The sequence below is a fragment of the Ailuropoda melanoleuca genome, chromosome 10, assembly GCF_002007445.2.
Source record: "Ailuropoda melanoleuca isolate Jingjing chromosome 10, ASM200744v2, whole genome shotgun sequence".
Classification (NCBI taxonomy): domain Eukaryota; kingdom Metazoa; phylum Chordata; class Mammalia; order Carnivora; family Ursidae; genus Ailuropoda; species Ailuropoda melanoleuca.
This window is the reverse complement of record NC_048227.1, coordinates 15316342-15332891: the sequence shown is the minus strand read 5'-3', so window position 1 is coordinate 15332891 and position 16550 is coordinate 15316342. Positions and strand designations below refer to the sequence as shown.

The window sequence follows — 16550 nt, the reverse complement described above, 5'->3', positions numbered from 1 at the left end:
CTAACTGTAACGCGGCAGTCTCTTTTACTGATCTCCACATGCGTCATGCGTCTTCTACTCTCAACCTGTTTGCCCTGGTTGCTCTTTTTTTTTTTTTTTTTTTTTTTTTTTTGTTTAACCCACTGGAATATCGTCTCTCCAATTCTGTCCAGAGTTTAAAAATCTGTTAAGGATACACAAAATCTACCAACTTGACACCTCCTTACAGTATTTCAACCAATGAATTCTTTTATTTGTGAAATCTTACAGCATAAATTTCCCATATGTTTTTTTTAATTGTTTAGATGATGAGAGTCTGTTCCTTGCAACAAACTGTAAAAAGCTTAAAAGCAAGCATTATTCCATGAATGTTTTTATGTCTGACTTGAAAGATAAATAGATACTAATTGTTGTTTCAAAAATTTTGACCTAGATTACTCATAGGGAACCCTAAAGACTGTCAGCACAATGGCTCAGACATCCTGACCTTTTCCACTACTACACCTTTGCCCCTTCCCCTAAGGGCCCCTGTAAAAAACTGGTTTCCGGCTAAGCAGGGATGTACTTGATATTTTCAGGAGTCACTGACATTCCAGGACGTGGCTGTGAACTTCACCAGAGAAGAGTGGGACCAGCTGTACCCTGCGCAGAAGAACCTTTACCGAGACGTGATGCTGGAGAACTACAGGAATCTGGTAGCACTGGGTAAGGATGTTGTCCCTGTAAAACTAGAAACCATTCTAAACGGGCGTATTTCCTTAAGTAGTGAAAATTTCCAAATCTTCAGTGAATATAGTTCAGGACAGAACGCTACTCAGTTCTGGAGACAGAGGACCTCTGTTTCCTGCTGTTTGTCCTCAGGTAAAAGATCATGACTGCTGAGTTTGAGGTGGGTAGCTTTAGTTTGCTGCCTCTGAAATTTCCCCTTTCCAAATCCAGAGGCCCTAAAGACGAAAAATGTTGGCAATGAGTTCTGAGAGAAATTTCTGTTCCTAGTACAGACTTCTATGACATACATTTTTTCCATGAATAGGGCATCAACTTTATAAGCCAGAGGTGATCTCTCAGTTGGAGCAAGAGGAGCAGTGGGTGATGGAAAGAGGCCGCGCCCTGGACACTCACGCAGGTGAGGAGCGAGCACTTGGGTATGGGCTGCTCGGCGAAGAGAAGCAGTCGCTTCTGAAATATTCAACTGACTGTGCTCCAGGTCTCTGCCTCTGGGATTTTAAGAATACTGAGGCCTTTTTAAAAATTCAGTTTCTGTTTGACTTTGTTCCAAAGTGGAAATTGCCCTCTTATTTTTTTTCTAGTTAAACAGATAATATATACTTACTATTAAAAAATTCACACAACACAAAAGTTCGTGTGAAGGTATTAATTTTAACATTCATAAATACCTTGCTGTTGGAAATCTCCACACAGCACTTTGTTTTTTATTCATACATCCTCTCAGTATTCTTTAAATCTTTCTTTTCCATATCAAAGATCTTCTGCCATTTTTATCTACTTTTCATTCTTTTTCCTTTTATTATCAAACTCTTTAAACCTGTCTAAAACCTAGCCTCAATTTTAATTCTCTTGATTACCTGATTACCTTTATGATATGACCCCTATCCTCTCTGTACTATTAAAATCGTTTTCTTGGAGATTACCAGTAACTTCCTTCAGTCAAATCCAGTGGCTTAAAAAGAAAACAGTTATTATCTCCTCTGATCTTGTTGCATTGGATTGTGTTGACTTTACCTTCTTGACATTTTCTTCCACTCTGGCTTGTGATTACACAATTCTTGCCTCTTGTAGTCTTTGCCCAGTATTTCTATCTGCTCCTTCACTGCTTTCTCTCCCTTTTTATTCTTCTAAAAGCATGTATTCCTATAGGCTTGGTGTTCATCTCTGTAGTACATTGCCTTTAAGTAACCCTTCTGTGGCATTTTCCCATTTCTGTATTTTTAGCCTCAGGATTTCACCCACACTCTCTTCCCAGATTTTAGATTATATTTTCACTTATGAATGTCATGCTATCATTTTAATTATTTCAAAACCTGGATCTGTTGACATTATACTCTCTCTTTAAAGCATCCATTAAATATGAGAGTTCTTAACCCCCCGCAAAAAAAAACAAAAACCAAAACCTTAGCTCCCTACTGTTGGCATACCACCTACAGTGTTCTGCCTGGTTATATTAGTAAGTAGTTGACTTTTAAATGTATGTCAGATACTGAGTTAGGTATTTTACACCCTGGTTTATTAAGCCAGGCTAACCTGCCCCCCATCTCTATCTAATTTCCACCCCGACTCTTTGCTTTGGCACCTGGTTTTCCCATTTGGACTTGGTGTTCTGTCATTCAAACTTCTTTTTCAAGGTGGCTTTGACTTGGCTGTCCTTGCTTTTAGCACTCCAGGTCATCTTGGGTAGGAAACCTGTTCCTCTTTCAGCCTCAATGAACCTGAATTTTCATCTGACGAGTGCTGCCATTCCATGGGTAGAAGCTAATAAAACATTTTTTCAGGAACCCCTAATACCTTCCCTGACAACAGTAGGTGACACTATTTCTATGAATCTCCACACCCTGAAACCTGGGAAGCAGGAAACTAAAGGAAGAAAATGAAAAACTCCCTTCCCAGGTGAATTGCCAGCATTGGCACTTACAGCAGAAGGCAAAGCTATTCTTTCCCTCAGGTACGTATTTTTTTCCCCACAGGCATATCCATTTGTGGGATCCATGCTGTCTCCCATTAAATCCCTATCCACAGACCCCTAGCTAGAGAAAATAATTGCTAACCTAAGAAAATTTCCAGAACTTATTTTGTGGATGCTTAAGGCTCTTGGTTCACAGGTCAGCTTGAACAAATGATGTCCTCATATCCTCCTTGTCAGTTATAAGCAGACTGGCAGTCTCCTCCAAGGAGACAGCTTGCATTTTTGCATTTTCCGGTAAGACACAAGGACATAGTGACTGGTTCCTCTTATGAGGATGTGGTAAAACATTTCTGTTGATGGATGCATCTAATTCTGGCTTGCCCTCTGAGGTACTGCTTGCCTTGTTGGCATCTACTGATGCCTATTTACTTAGAAACCTCTTCCTCACAAAGGTAAGACCTGGAAAGTGTCCAATGGATTTAGCTACAAAGAGGTTAGTAATTATATTAATAAGGGAAATAACAGGGAAGTAATTAGAAGAACAATCAGTACATTGTTGAGTGAACAGGAGGTAAAAAGGTAGACCTGATAAATATGCCATATCGTTACAAGAAGCTAGAATGAGAAAGGGAGTCAACAGAGGATATATGGGAGACTAGAAGGTAATGTCAAAAGAGGATTGTTCTAAGCAGGAATGGTTTTAGCTTGTTTTTAATACTAAAGGGGAGGGGTTAAAAGAGGGAGTAAATAGAAAATAGATACAAAATACGGAGCAAGGTTCTAGAAGATATGGGTGTTGGATTGGAAAGAAGGAAATTAGGGTGATTTTGTATGTAAATAAGTTTGTTGGTGGGAGATTTGGAGAGTTCACACATGGTTATTTCTATTTTCTTGGTAAAGTTGGACGCAGGGTCCCCTATTGAATGTAAAGGAATGGTGGGGGATAAGTACAGAACTTGAGGAACACTTGCTCTAGCTTACTCAGGTCAATGGAAGCTGACCAAAGATGAATCAAGAGATTACCAGGCAGCTTTGAGGATCCAAATGAGATTTTCTATGCATTTGTGGTTTCCAGTGACCATGCATATGCCATTTCTCCTGTTCCACACGGCACCAGAAAGGCTTTGTAGAGCTCAGGCTGAGGGCCTGTTAGATGGGTGGAACTAAAGGAGAAAAACTGAGAGTTTGTTAATTCAGGTGATTTTACCTTTTGTCACTTGTCCAAGAAGTGACAAGAAGTAAAATAAGGCCTGAAGAAAACTGGAAACTAGAAAACAATGGAAGAGTCGAAACAGTGGAGTTCTAGATGAGATCAGAAAGTAGAATGTGAATAAGGGCATAGTCTACTCACAGGGCAAGAGAGTGCAACACTGAGTTTGAGATTCTTTATATGGATCTAAATTCAGAGTATAACTGTACTAACCAGGTAAATAATTGTTGAAGTGGAGTGAAAATGAAAGCACAAACACCTACCAGTTAGAAAATATGATGGAAGAGAAGAGCCCATTTAATAGTAACTAAAAAAATAAAATACCTAGAAAATAAACTATTTTTTTTTGCTTTTGATAGAAAATCCTTTATTGCTCAATCAAGATATTTATGGTGTTGGCTGGTTTCTAGTCATCATTATACACAAAATAAATATAAGTCACAGGAAGCACTGCATGTTCAGAGTCCCTCTGAACAATGTATCAAAACCCACCTGAACTGTCACATGTGGCAACTGACTTATAGACATGGATATTCATTTTGGGGGAAACAACAAGACTGTAAACTACCTAAATGTTGACCAAGGTTCAATAAATTATGGTATGCACATATATTAGATTACTGTATAACCATTATAAAGAATGTGGATGGGGCGCCTTGGTGGCTCAGTTGGTTGAGCGTCTTCCTTTGGCTCAGGTCATGATCCCAGGGTCCTGGAATGGAGCCCCACATCAGCTCCCTGCTCAGCGGGGAGCCTGCTTCTGCCTGTCCCTCTGCCACTTCCCCCCACCCCGGCTTGTTCTCGCTCGCTCTCTCTCTTTCTCTCCAAGCACAGTAAATCCGGGCATTTCCCAGGAAAACGAGCACTCTATGCATGAAGTAGAGTCATATTGTTTCTGAGCCACCAGGTCTCAGGGAAGGAAGGCAGACCCGGTGCTACAAAGGCCCACGTGGAACCAAGCCAGGCGGAGCATTTCTCTGCCTTCTCCCAATCTACACACAGCCAAAATTAATCACCTTGTGACTCACACACACTCCAGTGCTTGCTTGAAATAAAGGCCTGCCATCAGGATACAGGGTTCAAATGGAAGAGAAATTCAAAACAATTAGGGAGCAAAATTAAGTGCACTAGAAATAAACTTTTAACAGGAAATGTGCAATACCTGCATGGGGAAAACTTGAAAACACTCTGATATACACAAAAATAAACTTGAATAAATGGACATACCAAGATGTCAGTGTCCCTAATATACATGTAATGTAATCCCATAAAAAGTGCCTTCAAGATTTTAGAGGGCTCTAGATAAGCTCATTCTAATGAGCTAATTGAACATATTAAAAAATTGGCTAATTGAACATATTAAAAAAATAAAGTTGGCTAATTGAACATATTAAAAAAATAAAGTAAGAGAAAAAATAAAAGTCAAACAAAAATAATCTGGAAAACTCTGAAAGGAAAAACAATAAGAGGGATTATCTCAACTAGATAATATACAATAAAATTTTTTCACTACCAGGCAGATCAACCGAACAGAATAGGAAATCCAGAAATAGACCCAGATGTATGCAGGAGTTTAGTATACGATAAAGGCATTAGTTCAAATCAGGAGGGAAAATGTGGACATCTTAATAAAATGGTATTGAGACAACTGGTATTTAAAAGGTAGACCTTTTTTTTATTTGAGTATAATTGACACAATGTTACATTGCACAACAGGTACACAACATAGTGATCAGTCTTCATGCTACGCTCACCACAAGTATAGTTATAAAAGGTAGACCTTTAATGAATAGTGAGTACCCATCTGGAAAGAGATAAAATTGGATCCATAACTTACCCCTTAAACGAAGATACTCCAAAGGAATCAGAGACTTTAAATGTAAAACATGAAACCATAGGAGACCTGGAAGAAAACACAGGAGAAATCTTTTATAACCTTGAAACAGGAAAATCATTTCTATGATTCAAAATCTAGAAGCCATAAAAGAAAAGATGTATACATTCAACAGATACAAATCCCCAAACTCTGCATGGTGTAGCATAATAAGCAGGGTAAAAAGGCAAATGGCAATAAAGGGAAATATCTGCAACTTATATCAAAAAGGCTAAGCTCCCATTAATAAAAGGCTCCTGTAAGTCAGTAAGAGGCCAACAGCCCAACAGAAGCATATGAATGTCTGAACAGTTCCTAGATAAAGGAATACAAATACGTTTAATGCAAGAAAAAATGTTCAGCCTCACTCATAAGAGAAACACAAATTGAAAATACAGATTACCCGTTCTTGCCTATCAGTTTAGCAAAAGTCCAAAAATTTGTCTGCACACACTGCTGATAGGACTGTAGGGAAGAAAGCACTCTCATACATTGCTAGTGTAAGATGACCCACCGGGCAACATAAGGACATGTTACATTATCAAGGGGGGTTCCCTTTCCAGATAACCCTGTGTGGCGTTGTAGACTCTTTGGATGAACAAAACATTGTCTACAGTCACATGTTTTTGCAAACAATTTTATGGGAACCCAGCCACACTTACTCTGTCACTCATACTGTGTGTGTCTGCTTTCACACTATTACAGCAGAGTTGAGTAAATGATAAAGCCCATATGACCCACAAAACCTTAAATATTTACTATGTGACCCTTTACAGAAAAAGCTTACCAACCTCTATCCAAACAGTAGTTTTTAATTATTTATAGCCACCACTCTTATTAAGAAATTCATTTTTATTGCAACCCGTAAGATCTGTATGATCTATAAAATTGAGACAAAGTCTTACCAAACATTTATCCTTACTGCTATGTCCGAACTCTGATAGTTTCTAATCTTTTTTAGCCTATTGTTTCAGTTTTAATTTATTGTTCTACCCACTAAATTAATATTATAACCCACTATATTTTTTAATAGAGAACTAGAGGGGCACCTGGGTGGCACAGTGGTTAAGCGTCTGCCTTCGGCTCAGGGCGTGATCCCAGCGTTGTGGGATCGAGCCCCACATCAGGCTCCTCTGCTAGGAGCCTGCTTCTTCCTCTCCCACTCCTCCTGCTTGTGTTCCCTCTCTCACTGGCTGTCTCTATTTCTGTCAAATAAATAAATAAAACCTTTAAAAAAGAGAGAGAGAGAGAACTAGAAATGCTAATAGTGGGGCACCTGGGGGGCTCAGTTGGCTAAGTGTCTGCCTTTGGCTTAGGTCCTAATCCTGGCATCCTGGGACTGAGCCTGCTTCTCTCTCTCCTCCAGCTCGTGCTCTGTCTTTCTCTCATAACTAACTAACCAACCAACCAACCAACCAACCAAATAAATAAATAAATAAATAAATAAATAAATAAAATAAATAAAATCTTTTTTTAAAAAAGGGTAAACTTTTAAAAATGTTTTCCTCCCTCCCTTTCGCCCTAATTCTTTTCTTTTCTCCTTCCTCCCTTCCTTCCTTCTCTCCCTTCCTCTTTCCTTTCTTGCTTCCTTTCTTCCTACTTCAAAATAATTTATTTCAAAAGGCACTGGATGAGGCTGAGCAGGGTGAGCTGTCTGCTAGGTGATGTGTGCAGTAGTGCAGAAGGCCCTTCAGGATGCTGTGGTTGCCCAGTGGCATCACAAGATGCTTATATTAAGATCCTATCTAGAAGGTACCCCTTCCTAGATACAAAGGACATCAGAGGTCTAGGTACCCTAGAAATCCAATTTTATTAAAGGCTCATAACCCCAAGAGTTGATCCAGGGAATATGGAGTCAGTGGGGACAAATAGTAACCACACCGAGCCTGCAGAAGTCTATGCAGATCCCCGGTTTTTCTTGATGTAGAGCCCTTAGGCTCCTACAAGAATGATGAAAGCCTGATGAACTCCTGCAGTAGAGCTAAAGAGCCTTAGTCTGTAGCCATGACCAAGATATTGCATGCATTTACTTAACTTAGAACTTGGGCACAAAATAGAATGCATGTCATTCTCACAGTGTAGGCACGGGAAGCTCTTCTACTTCCATGTCTGAAAACACTTTCTTCCCAAGTAGCACTTTTTCTATAATCTCAGATGACAGAGGGGTAGGCAATATAAGATGTCATAGGGGATTGACTCAGCAGAAGCATAAAGTAGGACTTGGGAGCTTCAGGGGCACCTGGGTGGCTCAGTCGTTAAGCGTCTGCCTTTGGCTCAGGGCGTGATCCCAGGGTCCTGGGATCGAGCCCCACATCAGGCTCCCTGCACCGCTGGGAGCCTGCTTCTTCCTCTCCCACTCCCCCTGTTTGTGTTCCCTCTCTCGCTGGCTGTCTCTCTGTCAAATAAATAAATAAAATCTTTAAAAAAAAAAAAAAAGACTTGGGAGCTTCAGTAAATGGCTGGGTTTCTAGCCAGGTAAGGCCAAACCAGGAAGAATGTAGGCAGTGGATAATGAGAGAACACAGCACCTCTCCATGCTCTCATATACATAGTTTGATGAAAGTGTTCATCCTCATAAGTGCCCACCCTCCTTTTAAGGTAAGTTGCAGTCATGTCTGCTAACAAGGGGGCTTAGGTTAGGTAAGGAGCTAGAACAAATGGATTAGAGTTTGTTCTTCACAAATTTTCTTCACAAATAGCCCAAGATAATCAGTGTCTCAGCCTGGAGTCTAGATTCTACCCTGGCATCCCACTGGGATGTAGATAGGTAGCCCTGTGGTTGAAGATCTGATGTGCCTTGAGGGTATCCAGAGTGGGGGAACAATGCCTGTATAGTCCATGCATTGTCAGTCCTCCTCCTGGTATCAGTAGATGACAAGTCTGCCAACCAGCAGCACTTTCCCCTTTTCACTCAGAGGAAAGACATGGAAAGGCGGCAGTCAATAAAAGTGGCCATGGGTATGTTGATCAAGCTGCAATGTTTCCAGGAATAAACAAAAGTTTTAGAAGCTGGGCCATAGGGAATGAAGGCCCTGAATTCTACTCCTAGGCAGAAGGAGTTGTGTCTTCAGACTCCAGCCAATCATTCTAAACATTTTAGAGCCAGAGCCAAAGTCCTTAGGCAGACAAAAGCATTTTGGCTGAAAATAAAGTGATCCAGTCGATAATTTGGTTGAATTGGTCAATTGGTTTAAAACAAATCTTTTAAATCACTATTTTTTCCACATATAATTTTAGACCAGAGTAAGTTCTGTTTATACATCTTTTTGTATATCTTTAAGCATATTGATCTGTTTTTCACAATTTTCTTTCTTTTTCTTCCTACAATTTCTATTTCATGTTTGGCCAACTAACTATTCTTGCCATGCTGTTTGTGGTAACAGTAAGTCCAATGCAACCTAAATGTGAATTGATTAAAAATACTTTGATATATCCATAAAATTGGGTATTTTACAACCTTTAAAAATTATGGAAATGTATTTGTTGACATGAAAATATGTTCATGATATGCAGTAATGAAAAAAAAGAAATATACAGGGGTGCCTGGGTGACTCAGTGTGTTAAGCTCCAGACTCTTAATTTTGGCTCAGGTCATGATTTCAGGGTTGTGAGACCAAGCCCCATGTCAGGCTCCCCACCCACTGTGGAGCCTGCTTAAGATTCTTTCTCTGCCCCTCCCCTGCTCTCTCTCTCTTTTAAAAAAAAAAAGAAAGAAAGAAAAAGAAAAATACAAAACAGTATTATGGTGTAATTCCATTTTATTTTTCCAGGATGATTCTTGGCATAATTATTAATGGTGCTCCCTTTTACTGTCAAGTGTCCTAATTAGGATGATAATCATATGTGCCAGCTTCAAAGAAACACTCTTCAGCTTTTTATATACATTCCCTATGGTTGAAAGACCAAGACTAGTGCAGGACTTACATTTGAGAATGCTAAAGCAGTCCAAGGCCCAAGAACAGCTGACTGATGAAATGGCTTTTGTAGGTGAGCCAGGAGAAACGGTTGAGTTAGGATCTGTTTGCACTACCCAAGTTGGTCAAGAGAAGGTATCATGAGTGTTTATGAGTCATCCAACATCTTCGATCTTGTCCAATAGGATTCATGCCTGTAGGGCTGGTCCCAAGGGACTATCCAAAATAGAGATTTATCTATCCAGATCATGGAAATGAAAGAAGAAAGAGAGGTCCAGCTAAAACCTCCCAAGAGTCATAAGAGTTCCCAAAGTGAGTCCTATTTAATCTTCTGCCAAGGTGAGAATGTGAAGCTACCCAGTCACACAAAAATTGGCCTGTCTCTTAATCCCTCCCAACACAGATTCTATCCTCAAACTCTTGTTAGAAGGGAACTAACCAGGGCACCTGGGTGACTCAGTTAAGTGTCCAACTGTTGATTCTGGCTCAGGTCATGATATCAGGGTAATGAGATTGAGCCCAGAATCAGGCTCAGTGCTGGGTGTGGAGCCTGCTTAAGATTCTCTCTCCCCCCTCCCTCTGCGCTTCCCTCCCCTCCAAAAAAGAAGGAAACTAAATGACAGTGGAGAAAGAAGTGGCCTGGGAAAAAGTTAAAGTGGGAAAAGGAGTGAGAGAATAGGGGAAAAAACTAGCAGGAAGAAAGTAGGGTGGAGAAAAGATGCAGGTGGTGGGGAGAAAGGAAGAATATGACTCTAACAGCCCAGGGGAAGGAAAACGAATTAATTTTGGAGTTTTGATTATTAAACAGGTGACTGAACATTTTTTTTAAAGATTTTATTTATTTATTTGACAGATAGAGACAGCCAGTGAGAGAGGGAACACAAGCAGGGGGAGTGGGAGAGGAAGAAGCAGGCTCATAGTGGAGGAGCCTGATGTGGGGCTCGATCCCATAACGCCGGGATCACGCCCTGAGCCGAAGGCAGATGCTTAACCGCTGTGCCACCCAGGCGCCCCAGGTGACTGAACATTTTAATTACTGAATAGAGACTGTGTTTGTAACTTACTGTAACAGTAGGAGTATCGGTTATCTAAGAATTAGGGGGAACCACGGAACCTGCCCAAATCTTCATCCAGAAGCAGAATGAGAATGCCCCCATTAAGTTTAAAGAAGTTGTAGGAGACTGAAATGAAATTTTGTTTTTATCACAATTCATGGTTGTTCAAAATATGATTTACATTTATATTTGTATGAACAGGGAAAAAATCTGGCAAGACAGGCTCCAAACTGTTAACAATACTGACCTCTAAGGGGGTGAAATTCTTCCTTTATGCATTTCCACATTATTTGAATGCATTATTATAAGCAAGTATTCATTTTATCATTTTAAACAAAAGATTGGAAATAAGAAGAAATACTTTTTAAATAAACAAGTAGCTGGCACTACAATAGAATAATCCTGGACCTGTCTTCTCCAAGTCTTTCCTCTAATATCTCCCACCTCTAAGCACAGACCTTTCTCTGATATTTCTTACTCTCCTTTCCTTTTTCTTTCTGCCGTGGATACTCCTGGATGATCTCTTCTTATGATTACCATACAGGTTTTAAATTTTCCCCCTGCTCACTGCTTTCTGTCATCCTTTTAGTCTTCCTTGTTCCACGGCCATATTTTAAAACTTATGCCACATATGCCTTGTCCACATTACTAGAAGTTTCACTTGGAAATTCACTGTGCAAAAATTTCTTTTTCAAAACAGAGAAGATGGCAAAATATTTGTATGTTCTGAATTTCTTTTAGATGGGGAGAGTAGACCTGAAATCAAAAAATCAACTCCAAACCAGAATATTTCTGATGAAAATCAAAATCATGACATGATAATGGAGAGACTAACAGGAGATAGTTTCTGGTACTCCATCTTGGGAGGACTCTGGGATTTTGATTACCAGTTAGAGTTTAACCAAGAAAACCAGCAGAGACATTTAGCACAAGTATCTTTCACCCACAAAAAGATCACACAGGAGAGAAACCATGACTGTAATAGATTTGGAGAAAACTATAATGTGAACTCAAACCTTATTATGCATCAGAGAATTCCTTCCATTAAAACACCCCTTAATTCTGACACACAAGGAAATAGCATCAAACATAATTCAGACTTGATTTACTATCAGGGAAACTATGTAAGAAAGAATCCTTATGAATATAATGAGTGTGGAAAAATCTTCAATCAGCATATTCTTCTTACCAATCATATTAATACTGAAGAGAAACCGAGTGAATGTGGGAAGGTTTTCAGCCACAACTCATCTCTTACTCAACCTCAGATAGTCCTTACAGGAGAGAAGCCCTATAAGTGTGATGAATGTGGGAAAAGATTCAGCCAGAGGATACATCTTATTCAACATCAGAGAATTCACACAGGAGAAAAACCTTTTATATGCAATGAATGTGGGAAAGCCTTCCGTCAACATTCATCCTTTACTCAACATCTGAGAATTCATACTGGAGAGAAGCCCTATAAATGTAATCAATGCGGTAAAGCCTTTAGCCGTATCACATCCCTTACTGAACATCATAGACTTCATACCGGAGAGAAACCTTATGAATGTAGTTTTTGTGGAAAAGCCTTCAGCCAGAGGACACATCTTAATCAGCATGAGAGAACTCATACAGGAGAGAAACCCTATAAATGTAATGAATGTGAGAAAGCCTTTAGCCAAAGTGCACACCTTAATCAACATAGGAAAATCCATACTCGGGAGAAATTATGTGAATATAATAAATGTGAGAGAACCTTAAGTCCCAGTCCTTCACTTACTCAGCAGCACATAACTCATGGGGGGAAAATCATATGAATATATAAATCTGGGAAAACTTTTGGTCAGATCTTTTCATCCCATTCAATATCAAATTATTCATAGAGGAGAGAAAGCTTATAAATAAACTTTTAATGCATAGAAACTAAATAAATTTAGGTCTTAAATTAGTAGCATATTCCCAGGAGAGGTTATAGAAAGTGAAAATAATTTATTTTATAAATAAGATTAAATTGAGTCATGTTCCAAATCTGATATAAAACTTTTTAATGACCAGAAACCTTGTAGGCAATAATCTGTAATTATTCACCTGTAACTTTTATGATACAAAGTTTTTAAATTATGTAAACATTGATTAAGGCAATGATGTAGTGTAACCAGTCACATAAACTTGAAATAAACATAAAAGCAGTATTTCTCAAACTTCAGTCATTTGTGTGTTTCCTTTACAGTTTTTATCATATTCAGTGTTTACTTAGTATTTTTCTTTAAAGGGACTCAGGATTTTTAATCTTGTCCTAGGAAATAGTATTTGTGGAAATTATGAGTTTTATATGTCAGTTACATTTGTTCTAAAATAAAAAACATACTTATTTATCAAAATATTTAACTTCCAAATTAAAAATATCCATTTGATGTACCACCTAAATCTTCTGTACCTTCATCTGAGAAACAATGTGACAGGATATGACAGTGTTTGTTGATTTGTTTTTTAGCAACTTTTGCATTTTCATCAAACAAGTCCTAGAATCACTTTAAGAAGAGTCTTGGAGGAGACTGAGGGTCATAGTGATGAACTTTAAAAAGTGATTCAGAGATGTCTACTTTTCTATCCTCTTGTTCTATTTTTAAATTTCCTGATAGCAAATAGATTGCTCTCACTAAAATGGGTATTTCTGCTATGTTTGTGGGTTTGAAGAGAGAGGAGTTTTTTGTTGTTGTTCTGTGTTGCTTTGTTTTTCTATAATCACCAGGGGCTGAGCGTCCCTACACCTCCCTGCACAACTGTGAAAGACAAGAAATAGGAGACTATACCAGATGTTAAGCTGTGGTACCATGATAAGGATAAGAGCCAGGGAAGAGCCTAACTGGCTTATATAAACAACTAAGGAAGTATTACTGATTGGCTTAATAATTTATCTTATTTATTGAAATATATTGATTTAACACCTTTTTCCAAAAAGAATTTAAGGTGGTTAAATTTTATTTTCGTGAACACTGCCCTGTTGAGCAAACAATCACATTTTGATGTTACAAAGCATTATAAATGTAAACTGTTATAAGCCACAAATATCTTCACCTATGGGGCTTCTTCAGTTTCTTGATTTTCTGTTTGTCTCTTTCCTCAGGCATGGCTTGAAGAAGCCATGAGTCTAAGGTAGGATTGCATTTCCCCTTGCTTCCTCACCCTTTTTCTTCCAACATAGCTCCCAGCTCAAAGACTTCTCTGACTTTTTCCCTCTGAAAGACTACATTTTATAAAGTTCTTGGGTCAAAGCTGAAATGATCTAAAGACACTTAAAAACCTAAAACACTAAAAACAAAGAAAATAATGAAATGAACTCATTTCATCACAGATGTTAAACTTTTCAAAGTACGTTTATGCCCCACGCATCAGTGAATGTGAAATAGTTAATAAAATCCTGAGTTACTATAGTCAAGAAGGATTTTTAACAGTATTTTGTGTTCAGATGTCCATGTAGTAGGGATCCATTTTCAGGGCAGATCCGCTCTGGAAATTATCTCTTCACCGAAATGAGCTACATTTAACATTCGTTTGCCTTAAGGAGGGCACTCAGATTTCAGAAAGAGAGTGAGCCAAGGTGAAATCTTAGACAGTAAAGGAATGTATTAAAAGAAGTAATGATTAAGTACAATTGGTAAAGGCTTTGATCAAAGTTTAATTTTGCAACCAGAAAAGAAAAAAAAAGACATATCCACAAAGAGTGTTAAGGGCTCCAATAGAGGCAGTGTATTGGCACAGGTGAAAAATGAAAACAATGGGATTTTCAAAGAGTTTCAGCAGAACTTGGATAATCCTAGAAAAGAAGAGTCTGGACTGAACCAGACCACAGTTGGCCAAAGATTTTCACCAATTCTTCATAATAAACAGGAATTATAAAAGTAGAAGCTTATTAAATATTCTTTAGGGTCAAAAATGAGGATGCTTATCTCAGTTGTAAACTGTCATTCTGGGATGAATTTATTTTCATGTCCTTTGTTCTCTTCAAAATGTTGCAAGTTAAGGAGTGAACTCTAAGTATACTGATGACATCAAAATACTTGTTCTTGGAGTAGAGAAACCAGAGGAATAGCACTCATTGAAAAACCCGTCAGTTTTGACTTATTTCTGTCTGTGAGGGCAAGACATTACCCTTTCACATGTATTAGTTCATTTGGCCCATCCAACCAGGTGTCATTGGCTTTCTTTTATGAAAAGAGATATTTAAGCTTACACATGATAATAAATTATTTATTCAGGATTTCTCAATAGAAATGTCACTAGCACATGGATCGTCTACTGATTCCAGGGCCTGGAACAACGTTTTGTAACACATTGTAAATATTTGTTGAATATATTAAAGTTAATAAAGCGAAAGGTGTGCTGCTCAACATTAAAATCTGTGTGACTTTCTCAGAACTTCAGATTGTTGAAGGATTGCCATGTTGATAGATTCTCTTATGTCCAAAGGCCTTGTGGGCATGGAGAAATATATCCATTACTATTTGTATTTTGATTAATGTTTAATTTATTAGTTGAAGAAATGCATTCTTTAAGCAGCCAGTATTCCTTTAATTATTCACAGCTGTGAAACTAATGAACAAAAGCTTAGGAATTTCTAAAATTAGATACCCCCACTCTTTAAAGCACTGATTTCAGATTTAAACATTTCAATAAAATCACAAGCCTAAAATTTAAGATTGTATTAAATATTTTAAATACCTTAAGAAATGTAAAAAAGGGGGCATTTCTGCCTTCAGCTCAGGTCATAATCCCATAGTGGTGGGATAGAGCCCCACATTGGGCTCCCCACTCATCAAGGAGTCTGCTTCTCCCCCATGCCCCTCCTCCTGTTCGTGCTCCCTCATTCTCTATCTCAAGTAAATTAAATCTTTTAAAAAAAAAAGGTGAAATGTACCCAGAATATGAATTATACCAAAACCATTAAAATGTTACCTACATGGATTTAATTTTTTTTTCATATCCTTATTTGAACACTTTCCCAGGGTTTCAGTTTTTCATTTGTTTCTAGGTTTAGGCTGTTCCTGCCAGGTATTATTTGTATACCTTCCTTGGGTTCTAGTAATCTTATCTAACCCAAAATAAGACTAATACCGTCAGATTAAGTTGCAATTTACAGATTAGCAACTGGCTGATTCTTAGGTCATCCATAGAACCTAGTTGCACAGACCAAATAACTTTTTTTTTGGTCTCCTTTCATAACAAATTATTACTTATTATGTCATGGGGCATTTTTAGACCTTCTTTTTGCATAGATTTGAAATTTTTGACTCTTGAACTTTCTCAAAACCATCTGTCTCATTCTCCTGTCATTTTGGTATAGGAATTTTATTGCCTAGCATTATTTAAAGCTTTTTTAAAAATTATCTTATAGATTACTGGTAGAAATGCAAAATGACACAACCCCTGTGGAAGGGAATTTGACAGTATAGAGCAAAACCTAATATTCATTTATCCTTTGGCTCAGCAAACCCATTCTAGAAGTTTACACTGAAGATACACCACTAATAATAATAAAATACATATGCACAAAGTTAGTTATTAAAATACTAGAGGAAAAAACTAAATGCTTACACAAGAAATATAGCTCAACAAACTATGGTACATCCAAAGGGTAAAGTTCTATGTATCTGAAAAAAAACTCATCTGGAGTGAATGATTCAGAATATGTTGAATGAAACAAATGTGAATAAGCATATATAGAATGTTACTTTTTGTAAGAAAGAAAAAGAATGCACATGTATCTGATTATCTTTGAAAAAATAAATACAAGAAGGACTAACCAGAAACTAATAAATACGTCACCTATGGGAACAGGAACAGGGTTAAAGGGACAGGAAAGGAATGAAACTTCTCTGAATACACCTTTTAATAG

The 16550-nt window shown here is 38.0% G+C and overlaps 2 protein-coding genes across 2 annotated transcripts in view; one reads left to right on the top strand and one right to left on the bottom strand.

Moving 5' to 3' along the window:
* Nucleotides 1–14146, top strand: part of ZNF713 (zinc finger protein 713) — a 32610-nt gene extending 18464 nt beyond the window's left edge. The window contains exons 3-5 of the mRNA XM_034670064.1: nucleotides 558–684; nucleotides 1013–1105; nucleotides 11414–14146. Coding sequence (XP_034525955.1) covers nucleotides 558–684; nucleotides 1013–1105; nucleotides 11414–12471 — 1278 coding nt within the window. The 3' untranslated portion in view covers nucleotides 12472–14146. The remainder of the gene's footprint in view (nucleotides 1–557; nucleotides 685–1012; nucleotides 1106–11413) is intronic.
* The window catches only part of SEPTIN14 (septin 14), a 135469-nt gene that overhangs the window by 105194 nt on the left and 13725 nt on the right, over nucleotides 1–16550 (bottom strand). The window contains exon 3 of the mRNA XM_019806489.2: nucleotides 5668–5733. The gene's annotated coding sequence lies outside the window, so the exon portion shown is untranslated. The remainder of the gene's footprint in view (nucleotides 1–5667; nucleotides 5734–16550) is intronic.